The 24,851-nt window shown below is 41.3% G+C and overlaps 1 protein-coding gene across 1 annotated transcript in view; it reads right to left on the reverse strand.

Moving 5' to 3' along the window:
* Positions 1-24,851, reverse strand: part of LOC149309183 (receptor tyrosine-protein kinase erbB-2-like) — a 55,017-nt gene that overhangs the window by 10,710 nt on the left and 19,456 nt on the right. The window contains exons 2-20 of the mRNA XM_089531903.1: positions 20,084-20,235; positions 19,200-19,386; positions 17,899-18,033; positions 16,288-16,356; positions 16,001-16,116; positions 14,744-14,885; positions 14,205-14,321; positions 13,547-13,673; positions 12,646-12,719; positions 12,394-12,484; positions 10,795-10,994; positions 8,868-9,000; positions 8,330-8,420; positions 5,036-5,196; positions 4,530-4,577; positions 2,960-3,098; positions 1,789-1,911; positions 840-938; positions 460-645 (exon numbers count right to left, since the gene is read on the reverse strand). Coding sequence (XP_089388029.1) covers positions 460-645; positions 840-938; positions 1,789-1,911; positions 2,960-3,098; positions 4,530-4,577; positions 5,036-5,196; positions 8,330-8,420; positions 8,868-9,000; positions 10,795-10,994; positions 12,394-12,484; positions 12,646-12,719; positions 13,547-13,673; positions 14,205-14,321; positions 14,744-14,885; positions 16,001-16,116; positions 16,288-16,356; positions 17,899-18,033; positions 19,200-19,386; positions 20,084-20,235 — 2,390 coding nt within the window. The remainder of the gene's footprint in view (positions 1-459; positions 646-839; positions 939-1,788; positions 1,912-2,959; positions 3,099-4,529; positions 4,578-5,035; positions 5,197-8,329; positions 8,421-8,867; positions 9,001-10,794; positions 10,995-12,393; positions 12,485-12,645; positions 12,720-13,546; positions 13,674-14,204; positions 14,322-14,743; positions 14,886-16,000; positions 16,117-16,287; positions 16,357-17,898; positions 18,034-19,199; positions 19,387-20,083; positions 20,236-24,851) is intronic.

A 24,851-nucleotide genomic window follows, 5' to 3' on the forward strand; every position in this document is an offset into this window, starting at 1 on the left:
GTTTTAAGAGAAGGAAGAAAACATAAGAGGATGCAGTGGGACAAACCTATGGATCTAGTCTGTACAAGCCACATGTAGCTCCCTGGACTCCACTGCTGTGGCTCCAGAAACCTCCACAGGTCCCTGAAAGCCCCCACAACTTGCCATGATTTGGGGGCAAATTCTACCCAAACTACAGGGAAAGCTCAACAAATGAAGGAAAACACCCCCACACACAACACCACAGAACCCTATGAAATCCCTCAATTTTCTTCTGCAGTCTCTCTCAAAATGGTAGCAGGAAGTGTGCATGGGGAAGGCTCTGGGGAGGGAAACAGGAATCCTGCCCCCACTCTCCCTCCCCAAAGGCCTGAAAGATGGATGTTACTAATGATGGATCCCAGGTCTCATAAAAAAAAAATGGTATGTCCAATGGAGCATCACCAAGAAATCTGGTTGCTGCCTTGAAGTGCCACTTACCTTTGCTATCTGCACACACCAGTTCAGAAGGTCCTGGGATCCAATACGGTCCTTGTTCTCTCGCACATAGTCCAACAGACAGCCATAGGGCATGAGCTGAGTCACGAGCTGCACTGTGGAGGTGAGACAGATTCCCAAGAGCCGGGAGACATAAGGGCTACCCACACCTGCCATGACATATGCCTCCTGAGTAAGGGAGGAGAGAGGAGAAGAAAAATGTTAGTCATCATCTTTGGAAACATGACCAGATTTGGGGTGAGAAGGAGACTCACAGGGACAGATCTCAAGAAAATTCTAGCAGGAAGTGTTATATTGTGAGATGCTGCCCTCTGCTTCAGGAATCACCACTCAAAAACGCTCATCATGTCTTCCCCACTCACATCCAAGATCTCCTTGTTGGCTTTGGGCGATGTGTTTTCCCTTAAGACTTTGATGGCCACTGGAATCTTCACACTCTCACCATCTGGAATCCAGACACCCTGCATTGATAGTGAAGAGGAATACATTGAGTAAGATTTTCTTTGACTAAAGGAAAGAGCACGAGGAAGGGAGACTGCATAAATACTACAAAAGCACTACACTAAAACCAGATATTGAAGAACTAGGGTTGTTATGTTGTGTTAATACAGAGCAGGAGGATCCAACTCCCCACTCTGCAGGCTAAAGTGCTGATCCACACACAATCCTCTTCAGCAGTAGTATCACAATGAGAAGTTTACCATATGTTTTCCCATATATGTCTTCCTAAGGACTGTTGCTAGCATAGGATGATGGGAGTTGTCACAGTCCACTGTGAGCAAAAGGATGTGGGAGGTATATGGCTTGTGGAAATACTGGCAATGGATACTGAGCCACATGTCGAAGTAAAACTTCATCACTGGCTCAAATAATAAGCACACATACAGATTCTTCACCTTTTGTCCTAAATGATCTATTTCAGCTCCCATTCAAAGCTCTTTTTAATAAGCCAACTGTAGGGCAATATTAGGTCAACGCGTAGTATGAACTACAGATTTGTAAGTATGACTATCACTCTTCATATTAGATGTCATGGTACCAGAAACACTAAATACTTCAAACAGCAGTGAACCTGCTGACTGAAAAACCAATCTCATTTTCTCAATAATCTACTGAGTACTGGAAGATGTAATAATCTCTGGAATGAGTGTTGCCTTGAGAAAACAATCCTGAGGGATAAACAAGGAACAGCCATAGGACTCTTGTACAAATAAAGTCTCCAGAAAGAGTTTTATGGTTTTCAAAAGTGACCAACCCAGGCCTTCCTTATCATTTACACCTATTTAACCAATCAATTTCCATTCTCCTTACCTTGTACACTGTTCCAAAAGCACCAGACCCCAGGACCTTAACTTTTTTCAATTCTGTCTCCTTGAGAATACGCATCTGAGCCTGGTTTGGCAGTGCTCCACTGGGTGTCAATGGCTCCACCAACTAGCAGAGTCACAGGAAGCAAGGAGAAGGAGGTACCAAGGGCGGGTAAGAAACAGAGAGATAGTATTTTGCATTGGTTATTCTCACAAACAAGAAAGAAATATGGTAATTCTGGTGACATGAAAATGAAAAGGGAGCAAGAATAGTGTTAATTAGCTCTTCAAGAATTATTGAGAACATTGCTCCTTCAAAATTATTTAACTCATGTACATGATGTAGGAAATCAGAAATCTGTTTCATTCAGCATTTGGTGTCTAAAACTGATAAGTACCTGGGATGTTCATAAGCAGGGCATAAAGGTAAACAGACTTCCCTGCTGTTTGTCCTCCAGCTCTTCATATCCAGAGGCATTTTACCCCTATACCATAGAAGCTCCACTTAGCTAAATGGAATATGCAGAACCTCAGCTAAATGGAATATGTAGAACCTTGGAAGGCTGAGAGGCAATGAACAAGTACATTCATAACTTTACAAGAACACATTTCCCACCAAGTGGGAAATGTCAACTGTGTGGCAGCTCTCTGTTAAGATCAAATGAGTTTCACATAGGAGAGAAACAGTTCTCAGTTTACAAGGTCTTATATTTTCAAAATAGTACATAGCTTCCTCTATGACACAGAATCTTGGGTTTGTTCTGGATGAAGCCTAACATCACCACCTCTTTCGAAGAGCTTCCATCTGAGAATAGGCAATATCCTTTCTCCCCATTTCAAAGACAACGTGCATAACTTCTAAAACTAGATTTTCCACCTCCCCTTCTCCCAGCCCTCCTGCTTTTTTAAACACTTTACCTGATTAAGTGATATATAGGCCTTAAAAGTTCGCATACATATTTTTGGGCCTCTTTGCTTGGCCTAAAAAGAGGTATTATAATAGCACAGATTCTAGATGTTTTCCTAATGGTCGTACTTCAGCCTTTTAAAAACACTTAAATGTAACTAGCATTAAATATATTGTGAGAATCTTCAAGCCAGCTATATTTCAGCCCCCTTCCTTACCATTTCTATCCCACAGGTGACAGGAGAGAAGTTATGACTGCCAACCATACCTCAGTTTCCTGCAGAAGTCGACGCATTGTATGTTTCCTCTCTTGCTGCTTCCGACGGCTGATGCAAACAATAATGATAAGCAACAGTACCACAGCAAGGGCAGCACCCACCACACCAGCTATGATGGAGGTAGCCTGGCTGAAAATTGGAAAGAGATGGAAAATGAATAGTCAAAAAAGAAAGGATGGGCCACCCCTTATGCTCTTATGGAAGACAACCCTCACTTTTTACCTCCTCAGCATTTGGGAGCTTACCAGCATCCAGAAAAGATGCATAAAGATTTCTTTCCACTTGCAATGTTTGGGGAATTCCATGTCTCTTTGGCTCCTCCCTTTTCGTGTTATACACATATGGACAAAAATTGGTAATCTGTTGTATGACTGCCTTGCTTGACTGTTCAATGCCCAAGGAGCATAAACACTGCCCTGGAAGAGGAATAGGGCCCAGTACAGATGGGCGCTTTGTGCCGGTCTGGGGCCAATACAAGGGCTCCGTAGGGCCGGGCATCCATACGCATCTAGCTCTTCTAGCGGAGCCCATGTGCAATCTTGTCGGTGCCCCGCCTACACGGGGCGTGTGACAATGACATGCAGCCGTCTGCATGCCCAAATGTCTCTGGCCATAAGAGGCGCAATAATGACATGCATACGTCATTATCGCGCCCCTTCCAGCAAGTTGTTTTGGGCAGCTTCTTTTTGCTTCTGAGAGGGAACGCATTGCTGCTGCGCCATTTGGTTGCTGCAGCAATGATGCGGGGCAAAAACTGACAGTGCACCAAAATGTTTTGCATTTCTTAAGCAACAGCTCTGAAAGGTTGTCTGTGTAGATAATGTCTGTGTAGGAAAGACAATGTCATTAAAAACAAACAAACCTAGAAGCTAAGGTTTTCCAGAACAATTAAGCACATTAGTGTGGTTTTGTTTCTTAAAAAAATATATGCTATAAACCATTCCAAAATCTGACACCTTCTCAATGTCCCCCTCCCCACCCTCTAGGCAACACACACAATGCCAAAATCCTAGATCAAGTAGATGGAGGGTAATGTTTTGCCTGTGCAATTCTGTGCCCATGCTTTGTGTGTGTCTTTTTTGGATGGGGTACAAAAAGCTACCCTCTAACCCTTTGCACCCTTTTAAAAATCATCCCTGCTTCTGCAACCGTCAAGCCCCAAAGAGGCCACTGCTGATGCTTACCAACAGGGAGAAGAGGGAGGGGAGACAATTCAAACATTGACAGACCAGCTCATCTCAGTTCAGAGGAGAAAGAAAATTGGTGTTCTGTTACAGGTGGGGTACACCCTTCCTCTTGGAGTTACATCATATGAACTGTTCTTCCATTCCTTCAGTCCCCACCAATAAGCAACAGAGCAGTAACTCCTCCCAGGGATTGACAGATGCAGGAGAAAAGGGAAATGTTTTGGACTCTATCCAAACAGCTACAGAGTAGCACTCCATCCAAAAAAAGACAAACATGTGAGCATCTCTAACAAGATTGCAGGCAATATGCTCTACATATACCATCTTGAGTTACATAGTAGAAAGGTGAGATAATAAAGGAAAAGTCCAATACCCAGGTTTCTGATCCACTGGGCAGCCAAATTCATCTCGTACTGCACACCTGGAGAGAGAAACACCAGCCATGTTACACAATCGCCACATTTAGGAATATTTAGATGTTAAGCAGAAACATTCAGCACAGAACTCTAAGACTGCTTCACCATTGTTATGAATGTAGCTGTTTTAATTTTTCCTGCAAATTAAATTTTCTGCATTTTTAACAAGTTAAAATGACCAATAAATACAGACTACAGGCAACTCCAAACTGCCGGTCCAAAAAGTGTTAACAAGCACGAAGTATCATAATGAGAAAAGAAGCACATCAATAAAAATTAATGAGGATTAATGTTCACAAAATTTGTGCCTGATGAAGTTATAGACAGCATGCCTAGTGCTGAAGGGTTTTTTAAAAGGTCCTTTCATTGTCCTTTACAATATAGGTTACCAGTTAGCAACTGGAAGCTAAGGGGCAATTCCATTCAGACTCCCCAGCAAGCCTAATTTCTGTTAAAAACTCACGAGTGTGTGCAGTTGATTGGGCAGAACTGACAAAGGCCTTCATCATCAGGATATTTCCAGATGGGGACAAAAGAGTTATCAATCTTCACACCACTGGGACACCGCTCCACACAAGAGAGGCCATCTTTGTAATGGGCACAAGCCACACACTGCTCTGCCTCCTAAATAGAGGGGGAAATGGTGTCAGGGAAGACATTCCATTAGATGCAATGGGAAGGTATTCATCCATTCCAGTTGATGTAACTATCAGCCTATTATTTTTCCATAAAAGTTCACCATGTACTGATGTAGCCATAAATGGACATAACCTACAAATCAGTAGAAACTCAGGTACTTGATAGGAATCTAGGAATTTGGAGTCACCAAGTCTGGAGTTGTTGCAAAGATGCCTCAGGAAAATTGTGTTGTTATACATTTCATAATCTATGAAGTAAAAAGTTGGGCAACTTAGATATTGCGATATCGTGGGCACTAAAGACAGCCTACCCATTTCAGTGTAAAAGTTAAGCTCATGCTTAACATTCTCCCATTAAACTCAACAAAGCTTCTAAGTGTTTCACTCTGGCTGGATCATGATCTCTATTATTAACAAACAGCTAGTAACCACTTCATTGTCTGAGACAGAGGTCTAATCTGTACTGCAGAAATAATGCAGCTGGACATTGCTTTAACTGCCATGGCTCAGCGCTATGGAATCCTGGGATTTGTGGTTTGCTGCAGCACCAATGCTCTCCAAAAAAGAAGCTCATAAAACTACAAATCCCAGGATTCCATAGCATTGAGCCATGGGAGTTAAAGTAGTGTCAAACTGCATTATTTCTGCAGTGCAGATTAGACCAGAGCCTTCTAATTAAGCTCGCCAATATTCAACTATAACTGCTAGAGCCTTTGCCCAAATATCAGTTTGTGCTTTTCCAAAAAAAGAAAAAATAAGCTACACAATGGCTGTGTCAGTAGTTACATGGATCAACCTTCCCCAATGTAGAATCATCTGAAATGTGTTGAAGTATTATTTATTATTACTGTTATTTTACTCATTTATATCTGCTTTCCCCCCGAACTCTGTGACCCAAGGAAACTTAAAAATCTTAAAACAGATGCCCGCAAAAGCTCACATCAGTAAACACATACAAAAGTAAAAAAATATAATTCAACTATCAATCTGTAATTATCAAACTATAATATCAAATTATCAATCCTTCAAATCAACTCCAACTCCAATCCTGGCAAGATTTATTCAGAGGAAGTTTGCCACTGACTTCCTCTAAAGCTGACAGAGTGTGACTTTCTGAATATCACCAAACTGGTTTCCATTTGAACCCTGATCTTCCAGAGTCCTAATGCACCACTCAAACCACTGCACCACACTGGCTCTCTAAAGTATAAGTATAAATAACTATCAAGCTGCAGTGTCAACTTCCAGTTAGGAGTGAATGTGGTGTAGTGATGGGCAAGTCCTAGGAATGCAACCTCTTCTGAATAAATGGAAAAGCCTATGGACAGAGTTGCTGTAAATCAGAGTTGGCTTGAAGGCATGTAAGGAACCAGTAACATAAGTGGTCTCTAATGAGACTGAAACAACAGCCAAACAGTTAAGTTCCTTTGAAGATAGATACAGGGACTCTACATTTATAGCTCTCTTCAACTCTCACCATCTCTAGCCAGCATGACTAAGTCTATTCTAGATTATAAAGACAAAAGGCAGCTGTATCTTGGCAGTGTCATTTAAATTTCCCACATGGTTCCAAAACCATTTGGGCCACTGAGGGAAAATATAAATGGCAGCTCCAAACCAAAAGCACAAATAATTGCTCAAAGCACCAGGAGAAAAAATGTAAAGGGGACCAGGACAAACATAGGCAGCAAGCTGTGGACAACTGTTTATGGATTCCATGGGCTGGTATTGGACTTGATTGTGTTTTCTGGCTCACCCAGGCCAACAGTATCCCACTTGGTTCAGAACATGCACCTTCAACATATATCAACATCCTCTGCAATATGATTATGTGGAGCATAACCAGAGAAGCGGGTTGGACATTTTTCCAATGCTGTATTTTGCTGTAGAAAATTTCCCACATCACGTTGTTTGAGATTTTGTACTTCAATTAATCATGCTAGATGAAGTAAATATAGGATATGCTCTAATTATTCTTCTAAGGAGACAAGCACTGACCAACTCTTGTGCTCAGAGGAATAGACCAACCAATGAACACATTGCTAAGCTTGTTTCTATTTCACAAACTCTCTTGTTTGTCAATCACAGGTTCAAACAGTCAAGGTAACATGTAATGAGTTGTCTGTGCCTGCAGACTCACATACAGTTTTTAGTGAAATAACATGTTCAACTAGTTGAACTGAATCAGATTTTTTTCTCAACTTGAAACAGAAATGATAGTAGTGCAGAAAGTGAGTGAAGCTAAAGGTGTTACCGTTATAACTTAGCAAAGGAAAGTTAAACATGGCCTCATAGCCTGAAAAACCTACAAAAAGCTATGGATGCCAGCCGTGAAAGCCTTCAACTTCACGAAAGTTAAACATTACCAGCTATTTCAGCAACAGTTCTCTTTAGGTATGTGACTTTAAAAAGGGAGTTCTTTCAGGTGTAGTCCTTTTGTCGTCATTGTTATTCTGTCGTCATTGTTGTTAAATATACCTGACATATATGTTATTCTCTCTATATCATTACAAATATTCCACTAAAATAATTCCCACATAAAGAACGGAATGTGTCTGAATACAGTATTTAAACCACATGTGGTAAATTAAATAACATTATTTACAGCAGTGGAAAAATTTCAAGAACATTTTCCAGTTCTACTTTTTCTGTAAAACCCACATCCACTGGCTATAGTATACATAAGCTCACATGGAAATAAATATGTTGGTTTTTATTGTGCCATAGGACTCTGGTCACGTGTACTGCAACAAACTCACATGGCTTAGGAAACAGTTCCAACAACACCCACAGCACATGATCAAGGATACATAGGCAGAAAGTCAGCATGGAAAGGATTCCATGATGGATCTGCTGCTCTAGAAAGTTATGTGTGCTAGAGCCATACAGATGTGGATGACATTTGACAACTTTCCTGCAGAGTAACATTTTCAGCTTGACAAGCATCAAGTCAACCATTTCTTTTACAGTATTAGATTTTAAGGGCTGGATTGGAAGAGAAGCAATGGATGCATGCACTTCTTAGCAAATGGTAGAAAAAATATGGATGTATAAAAGGCAGCTTCAAAATATAGTAAGATATAACTTCAGCCTGTCCCTTCCACAGTCTCTGCCCTTACCGAGCCATTGCAGGACTCTGTTCCATTTTGGGGCATGCACTCTGGATGGCAGGGAAAGCACCGTGTTCCATTGGCATATTCCCTGATATCTCTGCAGGGAAAGTTATTGAAAAATTAAATCAATACAAAATTTAGCTAGTCTCACTTCCTCTCCTCCCAGCTTCCTTTTATGTCTCAGAACACCACAGATTTTTGCAATCCACAATTAAGTATAATCCACTTGTCAGTTCTCATCACTATAATTTTATCATGAATGTGGTGGTTGTTTTTTTCCATATTAGTTGTGATTTTTTAAAAAATGCAGGGTGCTGTGCATATCTATCTTCACATCAAAGGGCAATGAAAACACAACATTCCAAGGGACTCAACATCCCAAAGAAGAATAATTTTTATTTTTATGAGGAAAGAAATCTATCTAGTTTCTAGATCTTATTGTGCCGGAGTAATTTTCTTTAGAAAACCTGTAGAATCACTGTCTTCCCTGATACATTTTTTCCCACCACAATGTTAAGCAAAAATGACTCTCCTTGTGACATACCCATCCAGAACGTTGCAGGTCTCAACACATTCCTTCTCACGCAGAAAGCCATTACAGGACATGCACTGAGTTGCTCCTGGTCCCCAGCAATATCCCTGGGAGCACAGGGGAAAGCAAACCTGGCCTTGGCGTTCTGTGGAGAGAAGATCAAGGATACATCTTGTACCCCATTATCATGCTTACCAGCAAAAACATTTCTTTTGAAGGAGGCAGAACTTTGTTCAGGGAGGTGCTACATTCCTGATAATGAGAACTAATCAAAACAGTGTCAGAGAAAGCTGACAATTAACCAAGATAATGAGAGGAAAGAGCCAGCATGGTGTAGCGGTTTAAGTATTGGACTCAAGACTCCAGGAGCCAGAAGTTCAAATCCTTGCTCAGCCAAGGTCACTGGGTGACCCTGGACAAGGCACACTTTTTCAGCAAGGCAATGGCAAACATCCTCTGAATAAACTGTGGCAAGAAATCCTTTGCCATAAGTCAGAGTTTACTTGAGGGCATGTAACAACAACAAAGGTGATCTTCAAATGAGACAGAAACAATAGCCATACAGTTAAGTCCCCCAAATTCTGATGGAGGGGCAGCATAGATCTAGCAAATAGTATCCCACTGCTGATTTGATAGAGCGAGTACAAGCATTTCCCTCACTGGCACTCACGATATGGAAGTTGAACTTAATATGGCTCATTTTAGAGAAATATTGCAGTGTTTGGATGGAAGAAATACTGAGGAGCTCAGTGCCATCCCAGAATTCCAAGTAATCATCTCTTTGGGGGATGCGGGCACCTTGAGGATATCCAGAAGTTTGTGCTTCCAGGAAGACTGTTGGGAAATAAGGGGCTGTGCACATTGGCCATAAAGGCCAGCCTGGGGATGGAGTCTGGGTGAGTGTCCACATGATGCATGCCCTGACTCCGCCCAACACAGTGTGGCGTTCCTCTGGCACTGCATCCACACAATGCAGCATCAGAGGAGCACCTTAAAGCCGTGGCACTGCAGCTATTGCACCCTGGAAAGGCCAGATTGGCGCTGTGGCATGCGGTTGCTATAATCCTGATCTGTCGCAGCTGCAGGCTGCTGCAGGCCACCCATTAGGGGAGTTCTGCACAGCCTCTCAGTCTGTTAGAAGGTTTTAGGAAGGTGTTTGAAATGGAAAAATGATTGGATAAAGGGGTCTAATTTAACCTGAAGGAGGTGCCTAGCCTTTTCTTACGTTGGACCATTACTTTTTGTACTTTTATCCCCGGAATCATGCTAGGAGAAGAACACTTGGAGTAATGGAATATGGAGAGTTTAAGATAGGAAAGGGTTCTGCTCTCCTTGCCCATATGCCACTCATACTAGAGTGATACCAGCAGTCTTCACACCCAAAGTTCCTCATTCAATGAAGAAGGTGGGCATGTAAATAACAAAAGAGGTCAATTCTAGGGATGGTGGAGAATTTAATTTAGTTCATATTTTAAAGCAAACTGACCAAATTTCAAATTGACTTGATTCAAAATGCCTGGGCTAAGTGGTTAATGCTTGTATCATTCAGTTCTTGGTATTAATTTGTGTCATTAAGTTTTCCATTTCAAAAGTTGTATAGGAAAATACAGTGGTGCCTTGTCTTACGGGGGGAATCCGTTCCGGACCTCCCCCTCATATAAGGCAAATAGTGCATATGCTTGAGCCCCACTGAAAATAATGGGGCTCGTGCATGTCGCGCAGTGTGGTGCTCATACCATGGGCACGTGCACCATTGCCATTTCTATCACATGGCTTTCAGCGTAAATGGACACGCTGTGTGCCTTGGGGAAAATGTGCCAAAAAATCCATATATTAGGGGAAACTGCACACAAAAATATGTACTTTAATTTTCATGCTTTTTTAAAAAGGCAAATTAATCTGGGGTAGTTTTCACATACTTACTCACACACCCACTTACCACACTGCTCAGCTGGGTTGTTATCATTCTGGAATAGTGTCTGCCGGGGGTTTCTGAAGATATCGCCCCATGGCACACTTTGGATGAAACACAGGTTTGGGTTGTGGTGAATAAGGACCATCCCACTGCTGATCTCCTGAAGTGAACGCAGGCCAAGAGAGGTGATGTTGAGGTGCTGCAATGTTAGGGAATATGCTCCACTGTCAAAAGGGAAAAAATCCTTCTCTAATTAGAAAGGGCAAAGGAACATGGCCAAAATAACCATTGTATCTGTTTATCCATGCCCACCATGCTAGATATTTATTAATCTACTAACAGGCCTAAATACCATAAAGACACCAGATCTGGTTTGATCTTAGAAGCTAAGCAGGGTCAGCTCTAGTTAGTACTTGGATGGGAGACCGCCAATGAATGAATACCAGGTACTGTAGGCTGTATTTCAAAATAGCACTGAGTATTCCTTGCCCAAGAAAACCCTATGAAATTATATCTCTCTCACACACACACACTCACACATCAGAAAAGAGACAAGAGATCCCAACTGTCTATTTGATTGCATTTGAAAATAATGTAAACCCCACAAGAATGTTGACTAACAGGGTTGGGAGAAAGATTTCAAACAAAATAAGATAATTATTTAGTAATTTTGACATTATCTACCCATTTTATTATGACAAACTGACACAATAAAGTTCCTTTGTATTCATTTCTGGTCCTTTTTATGTATTGCTATGCAAGTGAAGAGAAACATAGGCTTGGAATCTAGGCTCACTTTCCTTTTGCATTCCAGAACAGGCAGAATGTACAGCAGACTGTGGAGGAAATAGGTAACTTCCCAGATGTTTTTGGACTGCACCTTCCAGCATTCGTCACCACTGGGTATGCTGGCTAAGGCTCATGGGAGATGCCGTCCAACAATATCTGGAAGGCCACATGTTGTCCCTCCCCAGGCTAGGGTTTCTCTCTTTCCCCCTGTTTTATGTAGGCTTCCATCACAAGGAGAAAAAGCTGGGAGGCAGAGGCAGAGTAACTGTTCTCAGAGATCCCACCTTGTCTGTAACACAGTACAGCCAACTGGCAGAATGATCGTGGTTCTGCCCTCACTTAAGGCTGATTCCTGATTAATGTGCCTGTCACCTGTAACATGAGCTGCCTGGAAGGGGAGGATAAATTGCAGAGATCCCTTAGGAGAGGTAGTAGAGCTCCCTGAAACCCTTGAATGTACTTGAGGTGAAGGTTGATCAGGGGATGGAAATCAAAAAAATGTATTTTATTGAAAATGGGGGACTGCTCATGATCACTCCATAAATGCAAGCATATTTTATGAATGCAGGAGAATACAGTACTTGCCCATTGGTGACTACTGACAAGCTTCTAATTTTGCCTGTCACCATTCACCTGTCTACCTGAAAAAGGAGGTGCAGGGGAGAGAACATTGGGAAGCAATCAGATTCATTGGGGATGACAACAGTCATAAAAATGTGAACGTTTTCCTGAGGCCACCCAGCAAGTTTGTAGCAGACATGAGTTCATATTTTAAGTGATGGATTCACATCTTAGCCAATGTGGCAAGAGATGAAACCCTGAGAAAGAACTTACTTGTAGAGTGCTCGACCCCGGATCACCTGAAGGTTCTGGAAAGGGCTCAAGTCTGAGAGGGTCTCTGGCCATGATTCGATGTAAAGATAGCCTGTGAAAACACAAAGTCAGGCTTCTTCAATGAAATACCACAGTACCTAGATTACTGTAATCTACACCTAGATTACAGTGTATTCCCCACAACACCAGAACAACCCTTTTGTCTAGGATGAGGATGAGTTCAGGATTACCCAGAAATAACTTCCTACATACCAGTTAGATCCTTCAGGTTCTCAAAGATTTTAAGCTGCTGAGGATCCAAGGGTGGGGTATTGGTCTCAGGATCTCTAAACAGAAAAGAAGAGAACAAAATATGGAAAACAATAGGAACATCCATACAAACCTAAACATTCCCCTCTACCTCTTCTTGTTACATGAGATTCTGAAGTCTTGTTATTTTTAGTGGCAATTACTTTGATCCTATTCAACTAATAAAGCTACAAGAGATTAATCAGATCACCTCCATCTCTACTCCATCAATAGCTTTCCTGTCCTCACTGTTCATACAGCTACCATTTTCCTTACAAATCACAACTGCCTAATAATTAGCCATTCCCCCACATCATCTACTCCAGCTCCTGGAATATGAATGTAATTCCTTCATTTTCTTCATTTCTTCTTTCTTTTCTTCTTTCTCGTTTTTCCCTTCTATTCTCAAAAGGAAATTAGAGCTTGAACTTTTAGGAAGGGCTTCTAAATCTCTAACTTTTAGGAAGGGCTTCTATTCACTAGCAGAATAAACCTGATGGCATTTGGTGTCACTTTTCTATTTCTGTTGCTTCCTGTTCACTGTTTTTGCCATTTAGTTTTAAAAAGAACTCATCGCAGAGCAATAGGAGTATTATTTATTTATTTTATATGCCACCTTCCTCCCAGCACAGGACTAAAGGTGGCTTCCAGAACAACCAATTAAAATTGTTTACAAAAACTTTAAAAACCAATTTAAGATCACATTAAAACATTATAAAACTGATTAAAAGAGTAACAGAACTACCTCCACTACTCTCACAAAAGTTCACTTCTAACACCAGGGCCATGTCACACAAGACATGCACCTCGCAAACAGGTACACTCTTCCACTCCACCCTTCATACCCATATGCTTAGTTGCTCACCCTGCAAAGGTCTCTGGAAAAAAAGCTAAGCTGCCGAGGATTTTTGTGCAGCCGGCAAAGTGATGGATGTTGGTGGCGCTGACAGCACGAACTCCTTTCAAAGAGCCCATCCCCAAGCCATAGCAGCCTATGAATGAGAAAAATGTTAGGAAAGAAAAATTGTGGAGCAGATCTGTATACATCTATAGGCACTAGTGAGCTCTGTAGATGACATGAGCCACCAACCTTGGAGCTTTGGACTGAGGCATCAGAAGGCAAAGGTTAAATAATTCCAGGCGCTGAACAGTATGGAGATACTGTTCTAGAGTCAACAAAAACCACAAGCTCAATAGGTAGAGTAATCAGACTGCTGAATACTACAGATTCTTGAAACTGCTGCTAAATCAGTGTGGTGGAGGTGCTACAGTATTAGACTGAGAAGTGAAAAATCCTTGTTCTAGTCCCCTCTGAACCATGAAGCATACTGGGTGACAGGCATTCCCTGTCTCTTAGCCTGACCTGCCACAAAGAGCTATTGTGAGAATAAAGTTGTGAGGACCATAGTCAAGCAGGTCACCCAAGCTCATTGAAAGAAAGGTGGGCTACTAATGTAACTAATAAAATAAACACATTTTTAAAAAAGAAATTCCAAATAAGACAAAGGCTGCTGTCTTCTTACCTTCTGGGCAGGGCTTGATGCATTTTTCGCACTTCTGCAGGGTGCCCACACTCACCTCCTGGCTATTCTGGGGACAAACCAAAGTACAAGAACCCACCTCTGCAGCCAGGTAATTATCTGTAATAGGAGAAGGTAAATAAATAAGACTCTACATTCTCTACACTATGAGTGGGCAAATCCAGAGGTCCAGAGGGGAATGCTTAGCCCCAGGGCCTGCCACAAGTCACACTAATGCAAAACTACAATCAGAGATCCATTGTTGATTTTGTAAAATGGGCTATGGAAAGAGCTTGGGGCTATATCCAGCATGGCTTGCTAGCTCATAGATAGCATTTATTCTCATCCACACAGTCATCACATGCAGTCAGCTATATGGTGAGTGCATATGGTTTTCTACCATGAATAGAGCCACTGTTTGGTTGCATTGGAATTCACTCCAGACAGCACTGACCAGGTATGTGTATCTGAAAGCCATCTGAAAATATTTAGGAGGGATAAAAAGCATATGAAACAATCCTTTCAGGATGACAGAGCCTTACAAGGGCATTCAGTGACACAAGTTGCTCCAAAAGTGTAGCGCCCATTTGGATTGACCATGGACTCAAAGGTGTCTGGATTATAGTTGATGAAAAGTGGGCAATGGAGTTCACAGATCCCACTGTGGTTGAAGTGCAGACAGGCCTGGAGAAACAGAAAGGGGGAGAGTTTATAACACACTTTATTCTTAGAAGATCCATACACAACATCCAGAAGACAACATTGTGATGACTAAATGTGTTAGTTGCAAGGAGAGAAAGCAGCAAAACATAGAAGACAAACAAGTTATATATGGTGATTAGCTTTTATAAATATGACTCAATATTTTAATGGCACAGCCTATAAAACTTTTTACCTGTTTCCATCTTCTGAGTGGCAAGTAGTTTCACGGCAGTGCTCCAGGACTAGTTCCTTTTGGAGAGGAGAGCACTGAAGCCTTGCACTGTCTCTCTAACCTTTACTGTACAGACAACATGTAAGTACAGCATATATTCAAAGGGTTGAGACAGTGTGGCATAGTGGTCTGAATGTTGAGGACTTTAGGAGACCAGGGTTTGAATCTCTGCTCAGCCATGACAACCCAAGTCACATTCTTTCAGCCTCAGAAGAAGGCAAACCATAAACAAATCTTGCTAAGAAAACCCTGCAATAGGGTTGCCATAAGTTGGCGTGAAATCAAACGCATGTAACAACAAAAAAGGGAATCTTACGTCCTTCAGATGGTCTGGACGGAAACACCCATAATCCCTTATCACTGGTGGCTTGGGCTGACAGTTTGGTCCAAAGTAATCAGCCACTCCAGATACAGGCAACAGATCCTTAGAGAACATTTTAAGCCTCTAATTTCAATCAGAATTTTTCATTTTATGCTCCTTTCTCTCTCTTCACTCCCACTTTCACCCCTAATCAGTGAATCATCTCAGATGACTCTGCCCCTTCTGGTGAACTGCCCATTCCAGAAAAAAATATTTAACCATTAGCACCATTGATGAAAGGTTAATGGATCATCCTGGGCTATCAATCAGGCAATTGGCTGAATAAAGAGATGGCTTTAGCAGCTGGTAACACCACTTTTTTATAGGTAGGAAGTGGGGAGGAAATCAGTTAATTCTCAGGTTCCAACAAAGGCCTCATCAAATATGAAAAGAAAAGTGGGAAGAGAAGTAATCTAGCAGCACCCACATACTGTATAAATAATGAGAAATAACCATCACAGAAACATTGTGGGGGCCCATCTACCTCAAAAGGCATACACTCACCAGGCAGTCAGAATGTTTGGGTCCTGTGCATCCTGCTGCACACTGCTCATGGCAACAATCTGTTGGTCGCCTGCCCTTGCACCTGGCGCAGCTGCTGGCACAGATTGTGCTTGTCACTAACAGGGGACAAAAGAGAATTTTAAAGGGGTTTCCTTTCCAGCCATGGTACCGGGGATATTTGAACCGAACTAAAATGTATCCATTCTCTAAACACCAGATCCCATGTAAATCTGCACATTTTAGTATATCCTTTCCACAGATCCCAAGCAGCTGCTGCCCATACTCACGTGTCTGACAACTTCCTTTTGATTCTCCCCAGCAGTGGCCATTGGGGCAGATTCGGTTGCAGTCAGGGCCTGGCAGGGAGTGAAAACACAGATCTTCTTAAAGCAGTGAATCCCCATCTAAGAGGTGGCTATACGGAAAACTAGAGAAGGAATGACAGACTTGGAAAGGATGCAAGATACAGATTCGGAAAGTCACTTTTTAAGACTACAGCAGCCAGGATCTCCCTTGGACAGCTTGAGAACAAAAAATTAGCTTGCCCAAGCTTGTGTCTGGGATGTGCCAGTTCAAAAAACGAAGGTATTATGAATATACCCTGGGAATCCATAAACATAGTTTGGAAAAACTATTTTTTTGTACTATAACTCCCAGAATCCCCCAGACAGTATTGTCAATGGCAGTCCAAAAAAGTAAATTTTCAGTGTAAAATGTAGTATTTCCTGACAATATTTGTTTGTTGGCTTTCCTTCTTTCTTTGCTAAAAGTAAGATTCTAGCCCCTTACTATTGCAGTGATAAGCTTTAAAATGTGTGGACTGATCCTGCTGCAGCCTCAGATACCAGAGAGCTAGCTGAATAAGATCATCAGCAGCTGGAAGAGTTCTGTGTACCACCTTTGTCCTCCCCATGACTAGCAAACCCAGGCAACTCAGAAAACATGGCAGAATATATGCAGGCATTAAGAGAAATTATGCAATTCATTACAGATTATGCAGGAGAAGCAATTCTGCTTCCTGGATACAGAAGTTGTGCTGTTTAGACATGGACTACACAGAACCCTTATGGTAGCTGGGAATCCAAGTGGTGCTGGGCTGGTCTGCCAAAGGGCAGAATTATGGCATCTAGGGTCAGAAGCAGGGAATTTCCAAAATGATGGAAACAGAGCTGGTGTTGATTCATATAGTATGAATAAGGCAGCAGGGGCCATACAGAAACTGTGGGAGAAATAAGCTGATATGAACAGTGTACAGTGCAATATGTTCATTGAACCCTAGGTACTGTAGAAAGGGCCAGAGTCAGGTACCAAAGGGACAAGAAAACTGTAATTTGGTGAGGATGGAAAATTGAGCATTCTGAGAACATGAGACTTTGGTTTGAGCTTTTAGCCCTTATGGCTCTGAAAATGGACTGGAAACAGAATGGGCAATACAAAACTTTGAAAGGTTAATTTTTTTGACACAGCCATGCATTGTAATCTGAAAAAGTAATGTTTCCAAGGTCTGAGACAATGACTGCTATAACCATCAATGCCAAAAGAATCCAGTAATTGTGGTTTCAGTGCCGTGAATAGATATTTTCTTTCCATAGTCATCTAGAAGAGAAAGCTGCCTTGAACATGTAAATATATGGCAATGTGCATAACTCAAATAATTTGCACATAATATTTATATATCTGCATAGTTCAGCTTGCCTTGCACCACTGGGACTATGCTTTGATTAAAAAAGAAAAACAAAAAGAAAAACTAGAATCATGAGTTTTATTCAAAAGATAAAATGAGAAATTCTACAGATGTAATCTGTCCCTGGCAACACAACTTCATAAATTTAGGCTTTAGTGTAACATAGAATTCTAAATCTCCAGGAAGTCCAGAACCTAAACAACAAGACACTTACACATCCGAAGTCGTTGGCTATTGATCTCTGTGTCATTGTGCTCATTGTGTTTATGGAAAATGGCCTCCCAATTGATGGTCTCTTGGTAGCACAGTTGTGGGTTCCTTTTAACAATCACACCACCTTTCAAGATCTCTGGAGAGAGAGAAAAAGGGTGGCAAAAAGAGATTCTGTTAGCTCTTTGGCATTCTTTGTTTTGGTTTCTTGGACAATGTCTAGTGTAATCTATTAATCCATCTTGAAATTCAGCCATTCTTTACTGAGCCACAATAAATACAGAATAATGTTGTTAGTATTTCCATAGTACAATAGTTTACAGAACAAACTCTACTCATACATCCACTAGCTAAAGGGGATTAGGGTCAGAGCTGGGAAACATTGTTGTTTTACCTACAGTTCCTGGAATTCCCCAGCCAGCATGGCCACTGACCATGCAAGGGTGGGGATTCTAAGAAGCGTAATCCAAAATAGTAAATATTCCTATTTCTGATTAAGATGAGATGGATGGGGCATCTTCCCAGGGACCTCACTTATGCCTATAGAAACCAGGTGTTAAGGTGAGTATAGATGCATTTCCATTCTCTCACAAGCTCCCCCCATTATTCTCTTTGCCTTGCAGTGGTAGAGAAGATACCCAGGCTGGTGTGCTTCCCTTCTCGACCACTGAAACCAAGTAGAGGGGAATTAAAGAAAGTAAAATGGCATGACTGGGGGAAAGGAAATACATCCCACACATCTATGCGAGTCATCTCTCTCTCACCCACCCTATTAGCTCTTAATAGTGTTTGAAGTGTGCACACCTACATTATTTCACTGTAATCCTTTCAACAACCATGTGAAGTAGATCATATTACAGGAGGTGGTGGTAACAGTGGAAGTTGAATGTAGTATGCCTAAGGCCATCAAGTGTGATCATGACAGAGACAAGATTAAAACAGAGGATTTCTTACTGGCAGGTAGTTTCAGGCTCAATCCTACACAGGAATGTAGCTATTGGGGGGGGGGGATTTTGGAAGCCATTGATCTCAATGGGATTCAACTCTGATTCTCATTCCTACTGTACAGATACAGGAATGTAATTCTTCACTATATTTCTTCTTGAAGGTAGCAAAGACCAATTTCAGTAATTTTCTTCCCACTGCAAAAAAGTATTTGAAAACCACAAAAATATGTTTTTTAACCATTTTTCAAATACTTGTGAATATTTTTTTCCATCCCTATACAGATACCAACCTAGCTTCATTAACAGAATGATCAGAAAGAGCTATTTCTGAGATAATACCCAGCCACACTTTTCATACCTGTCAGTTTCAACATGCCTAGCTCCAGCAGACCTACATTCCCACTGTGGTCGACGTTGTCAAGGACAGCCAGTGCATACTTTTCCTCATACAGCTGGGTCCCACGAATGATTATGAGGTTCTCCAGATGCAAGTGACGCACATGGTTCTTGGCAATCAGAACGTACCCCTGGACTTCTCTGATGTCCTGAGAGAGGCAAAGAGAGAAAGAGATCATCATCAAGAAGGGAGCAAGTGCAAAAGAAACCTTAGTTTCACAACATGGAAATTATAAAATCATAGAATGGGAAGGAACCACAAGGGCCACTTAGTCCAATTCTCTGCCATGCAAGAATACACAACTGAAGCACTCCATAGAGAAGCCCTCTAAACTCTGCATAAGGATCTTCAAAGAAAGAAAGTCTGCCATCCTCTGAGGTAGTCTTTTCCTCTGTCAAACAGTTTTCATAATAAAGAAGCTCTTATAATTGTTTAGGGGGAATCTCTTTACTTGTAATTTGAATCTGTTAGAAACATCTTCCAAAGGGCTAGTGCAAAAAGGCCAAGCCACATTTTTAAATGTGTAACAATTTGTGCATAATTTTGCTTAAATTGTTTAAGCAAAATTGTTTAAGCAGCTTTTTGCCACTCCTTTTCAAGCATATCTTCCTGCTACTTCTTTTTGAGTTGGAAAACCAAAGGTGTGGCAGCAAGCCACTCCAAAAGGGTCATCTGTTCAGCCCCCAACTGGTCAAAGGAAGAGATAGCCCCTCAGAGAGCATTTGCCCACCTTCCCTTGTTTCTTCCTCTCTCTCTCTCTCTCTCTCTCTCTCTCTCTCATTTCTCATGAAACATACAGAAAAGTTATCTTGAGAATTTGCCTTTACTTCTCACATTGTGCCTACCTTGAGGAAGGATGTATCAGCATATGCTGGTAGATGTGTGATCTCCAGGTTGCCTTGCACAACTTGACAGTATTCATAAAGCCGGCGGAGGGTGGCATGGTGGTTTTCTGGGCTGGAGGGACGTTGCAGCTTCATGTCGGTCCCCGTGCAGACTAGGGAGAAAAGAAATGTCAGTAAAGTGGGAGAGATTTTAATCTGATTGGTTGTGGATAAAGCATGGCTACTTACTTAGTATCTAAGGCAGTATAGAAGAACCCTTCTGATCCTGAAATCAATAACTTGGAAAAGGTACTTTTTGTGGAAAGTAATTTCCAGAACCCCAATGTCAGCATAGCTATTAGCCATCTTGGCTGGGGAATTTCCAAGGTCTTCAGATGTTGTGAATTAAAATGGTCAAAAACCCCTACCATTGATAATGTTGGGTGGGACTGATGGGAACTATAGTCCAAAACACATCAAAGGCTAACATTTCCTCACTTTTGACCTAGAGGGCCGAGTATAAGCATCTCGAGCACCTTGATATGGACTACTTATTGCAGGGTTGGATTTAAACTTTGTACAGGTTTAAAAGTTACAGAAGATTAAAATTTCAGTATCAATTAATATACATACTCCAAAGCAACCTCATATCCAAAGAATTTCATAATGGGGCAAATAAATTAACATTCAGGGGAATTCAGCTTTCTTTTTCTTTCCAAACTAGTTCTTAGCTCAGAAAAGCACTATAATCTTTCCATATTGGAGAAACAGGCAGTAAAATGGCAAATAAAATTCAGTGTAAGCAACTGTAAAGTGATTCACACTAGGCAAAAACATCCTACTTCACTTATACACCAATGGGGACTGAGCAGGCACTTGACTGACCAACAAAGAGATTAGAGGGTTGTGGCTGATAGCTTAATGAAATGTCAACCAGTGCACAGCTGCTGTGAGAAAGGCAAAATAAAACTGTCAATAGCATGCTGCCCACATTCAGATCGATGGTGTCACCACACTTGGACTTCTGTGTATCATCCTAGTCACTGCAACCGGAAACAAATACTATAGGATTTGAAAAGGGATAGAAATGATCAAGCATGCTGATCAAGAACCTAGGAAAGGGGTGGGCAAAGTTTTGTCCTGGCTGTCTTTGTGGGCTTCCACCCCTAAAAAAAAGGAAAAAGGGTAACAAAAATGATTTAACTGCAAAACAAAAAGGCCAATAGTTTCTCTTGAAGAAGCAAAATATGGTGGGAACAAAAAATGAGGATTGACATATCAAATTATGTTTGATAAGGTGAAAGAAGAGCGGGTGAAGCTTTCCTCCATCTGTTATAACACTAGAATTGAGGCCTATCCACTGAAGCTGCCAAAAATGTGCAGTCTTGCAAATCCATGAGAAGTGGGCAGACAGCCACACGTTCAATAATGTTTATCCTCATGGATACTTATGGATACTCTTAGATATGCAGGTAAAAACCACAATTCCTTTTTCAGCTGAGTTTGAAGAGTCCCTCCCCCTACAAAAATCCCTAATTCCTCTAAATCACATGCAGAAGGATCACATTCTATTAGAATAGAATGAGGAATACAATCATGTAGAATAGCCCTTAGGAAAGTGATGCGTATGTGTACATGTGGCAGCCGGTGAATTGGAGAAGCTATAATTTTTGGCTTTCTTTGTCAGACATAACTTTTCCATCTCTGCATCTTTAACCAGCCAAGGGGGAAGAAGAAATCCACCAGGTGACATTCCCTCTGCGCTTCAATGCTGGAGAGATAAAGCAGGCAGAGGAAGATGGAAATTTCATATGCTGTTTGAACTAAATGGGGTGGGGATGGGATTTTGGCTTCAAGAATATATCATGAAACTCATTCCCGGACCCTGGAATCCTGCCAGGCCTTTCCAAACCAGGCAGGAACTTCTCAGAACCTTTCAGAAAGCCTGATACTTCCTGTGCTTCCCCCCTTCCAGCTTCCAAAGCCAAGGAGCATTCATGTACCCACGTACAGCCACTGCCTCAATAAAACCATCCCCCAGATTCCCGGCATCAAATATAACATAGAAGTATCCGTTTCTATAGGAAATGCCATGCTCTCATTTTAACTCAATAGGTCATTTCAACAACTTCCCATTGACTTCCTGCATTACACCAGTTTGTTCTAACAAACCCAGCAGCCTCTCTGTGTAGAATTACTACTCCCCCACAGGGGCCCTGAAACACAATAGTTTCTAAAACTTGACTTTCAGCGAGACAAGGATGGACTGCTTTATCAATTGTTTCATTTAGAGTTAATGTTTTCTGATGTTTTTTTTTTAAAAATAATACATCACATTAACAAACATATCAAAGGACAGCTTAAGAAACAATATCTCCAGTGAATTAGATCATTTTTAATATATTCTCTTTCCCACCACCTGTGAAAATTCAAATAAAGTTCAAACTTAGTAGAGTTGACCTCTTTATCTTATCTGTAGGCGTAAATTGTTCTTAATTTTCATGCCTTCACTTTGTTATCTTAAATTGATCTCTATCTTGTAAAGTGATAGTATATATAATTTTTTAGAAGGTTGATCTATTCATTTTTTACAAAACATCAAAAAGTTATCCCATTCCTTCCCATCTGAGAAAATATCGTCCACTGATCTTGATAGTTTATCCATTTCAATTTTTTTTTAATTTGAATCAACAAATTTGGAACTGAACTGAAAAATGCACACAAAACAGAAATAACTGAAGCAAACTGGGTCAATTACCCATAAATCAGGCATGAGAATTCAGTCTTATTGTTTCAATTCAGCCTTTTACTCCCAAAGCCTCATTCTCCCATCAGCTTCTTCCAGAGGTTTTTGCTGTAGGGCCTGCCCCCTCTCACTCAGACCACAAAATCCTTTCTATTTCATCAACAGCTCACTGAAGATAAGAGATTTCCTTTCCTCTCCATCATGCTGCATCTGGAGCTCTTATACACCTCCTTTCATTCTAATTAAAACTTTTAAATGTCTAACTGCTGTGCATCGAAGGAGTGCATTTTCAATAGAGAGGAGTCTGTATTGTGCATGCATATACTTCTTGGTACACCAGTGTGGTTTAGTGGTTTCAGCGTCGGACTATGACTCTAGAGACCAGGGTTTGAATCCCAGTTCAGCCATGTAAACTCAATGGGTGACCTTGGGCAAGTCACATACTATCAGCCTCAAGAACAGGAAAGAGCAAACCTCCTCTGAAGAAACTTGACAAGAAAGCCCCATGATAGGGTCACCTTATGGTCACCATTACGTCAGAACCAACTTGAAGACGCACAACTATCATCGGGGAGGGGGCATAAGTACTACAACCCTGCACATTCTGTGATATTAACCCTTCCATTGCAGACATGTAATCCTAGGTGTGCTTGCTTGGAGTCCATCTAGCCTTTGGGTCAAAAAGGTTCCCCACTCCCAACCCGAAACCTTGCAATAAACCAAGACATTGATCTCACTTATGTAAATAATGCAGTCAGCCCTCTGTATCCACAGTTTTTTTATCCACGGATTCCAGCATCCATAGGCTTGAAAATATTTTTCAGATATATAAATTCCAAATAGCAAACCTTGTTTTTGCCATTTTATATAAGGGACACCATTTTGCTATGCCATTGTATTTAATGGAACTTGACCATCCATGGATTTTGTTATCTATGGGAGGCCCTGGAACGAAACCCCAGAAGATACCAAGAGCCCACTGTACAAATACTTTTAATATGACAGTGTAACAGTAATTTGGCATGTGTTCTTAAAAGTCATTATACGTCTTGAATCTGTATTTACATCATTAAGAGAAACAGGAAAAACAAGTGGGACCTGTAACAAAATGTTGCAGTGTGGAGAGTTCCTGACCAGGTTCTGAGTCAGTTATGTCTTCTTTGACAATGGTCCACTCCATTTGTCTCAACCCAACTTTTCTTCCCGCTCTCCAACTATCAGTAAACATCTAGTGCCCACTGAACATGCTCAGTCTTCACTGGGCTGCTTTCAGGTCTAGACTCCAGGCTGCCTGGGGATGACAGAGTTGGTGGGATAGAAACCAGGGTGGAAAAGACTACAGTATATAGTTCCAGTTTATTTCTATGCATCTTGCACAGGAGAACATTTGGGAAGGGTGTTTGTTGTTAAATGCCCTCAGGTTCACCCCAAATTCATAGCGACTTTGTGGATGAGACATCTCCTCAACTGCTCTGCTTAGGTCCTGCAAATTCAGGCCCATGACCTCCTGACTGAGTATATCCATCTGGCGTGTGATCTTCCTCTCTTGCTATTTCCCTCTAGGTTTTCTAGCATTATTGTCCTTTCTAATGAGTCATGTCTTCGCATGATGTGGCCAAAGTACAACTACCTCAGTTTGACCATCTTGGCTTCCATCCTGGGAGACTTCAGGCCTGATCTATTCAAGGACCCATTTGTTTGTCGTCAGCACTCTTCTCCAGCATCACATCTCAAATCAGTTTTCTTCTTATTGGATGTCTATTCAACTCTCACATCTGTACCTGGTGATGGGGAATACAATGGCTTGGACAATTCTGGCTTTAGTGCTCAGTTGTATATTTTTACTCTTTAGGACCTTTTCTAGTTCTTTCATGGCTGTCCTTCCCAACCCTATTCATCTTCTTATTTCTTAACTACAGTCTTCATTCTGAACAATGGTTGATCCAAGGTATGGGAAATCTTTAACTATTTTGATATCGTCATTGTCTAGGATGAATTTATGTAGATCCTCCGTGGTCATTATTTTTGTTTTCTTTATGTTAA

This window comes from Sceloporus occidentalis, unplaced genomic scaffold (assembly GCF_023333645.1).
Source record: "Sceloporus occidentalis isolate IW3139 unplaced genomic scaffold, rSceOcc1.0.p SCAF_7, whole genome shotgun sequence".
In the NCBI taxonomy this organism is placed as follows: Eukaryota; Metazoa; Chordata; class Lepidosauria; order Squamata; family Phrynosomatidae; genus Sceloporus; species Sceloporus occidentalis.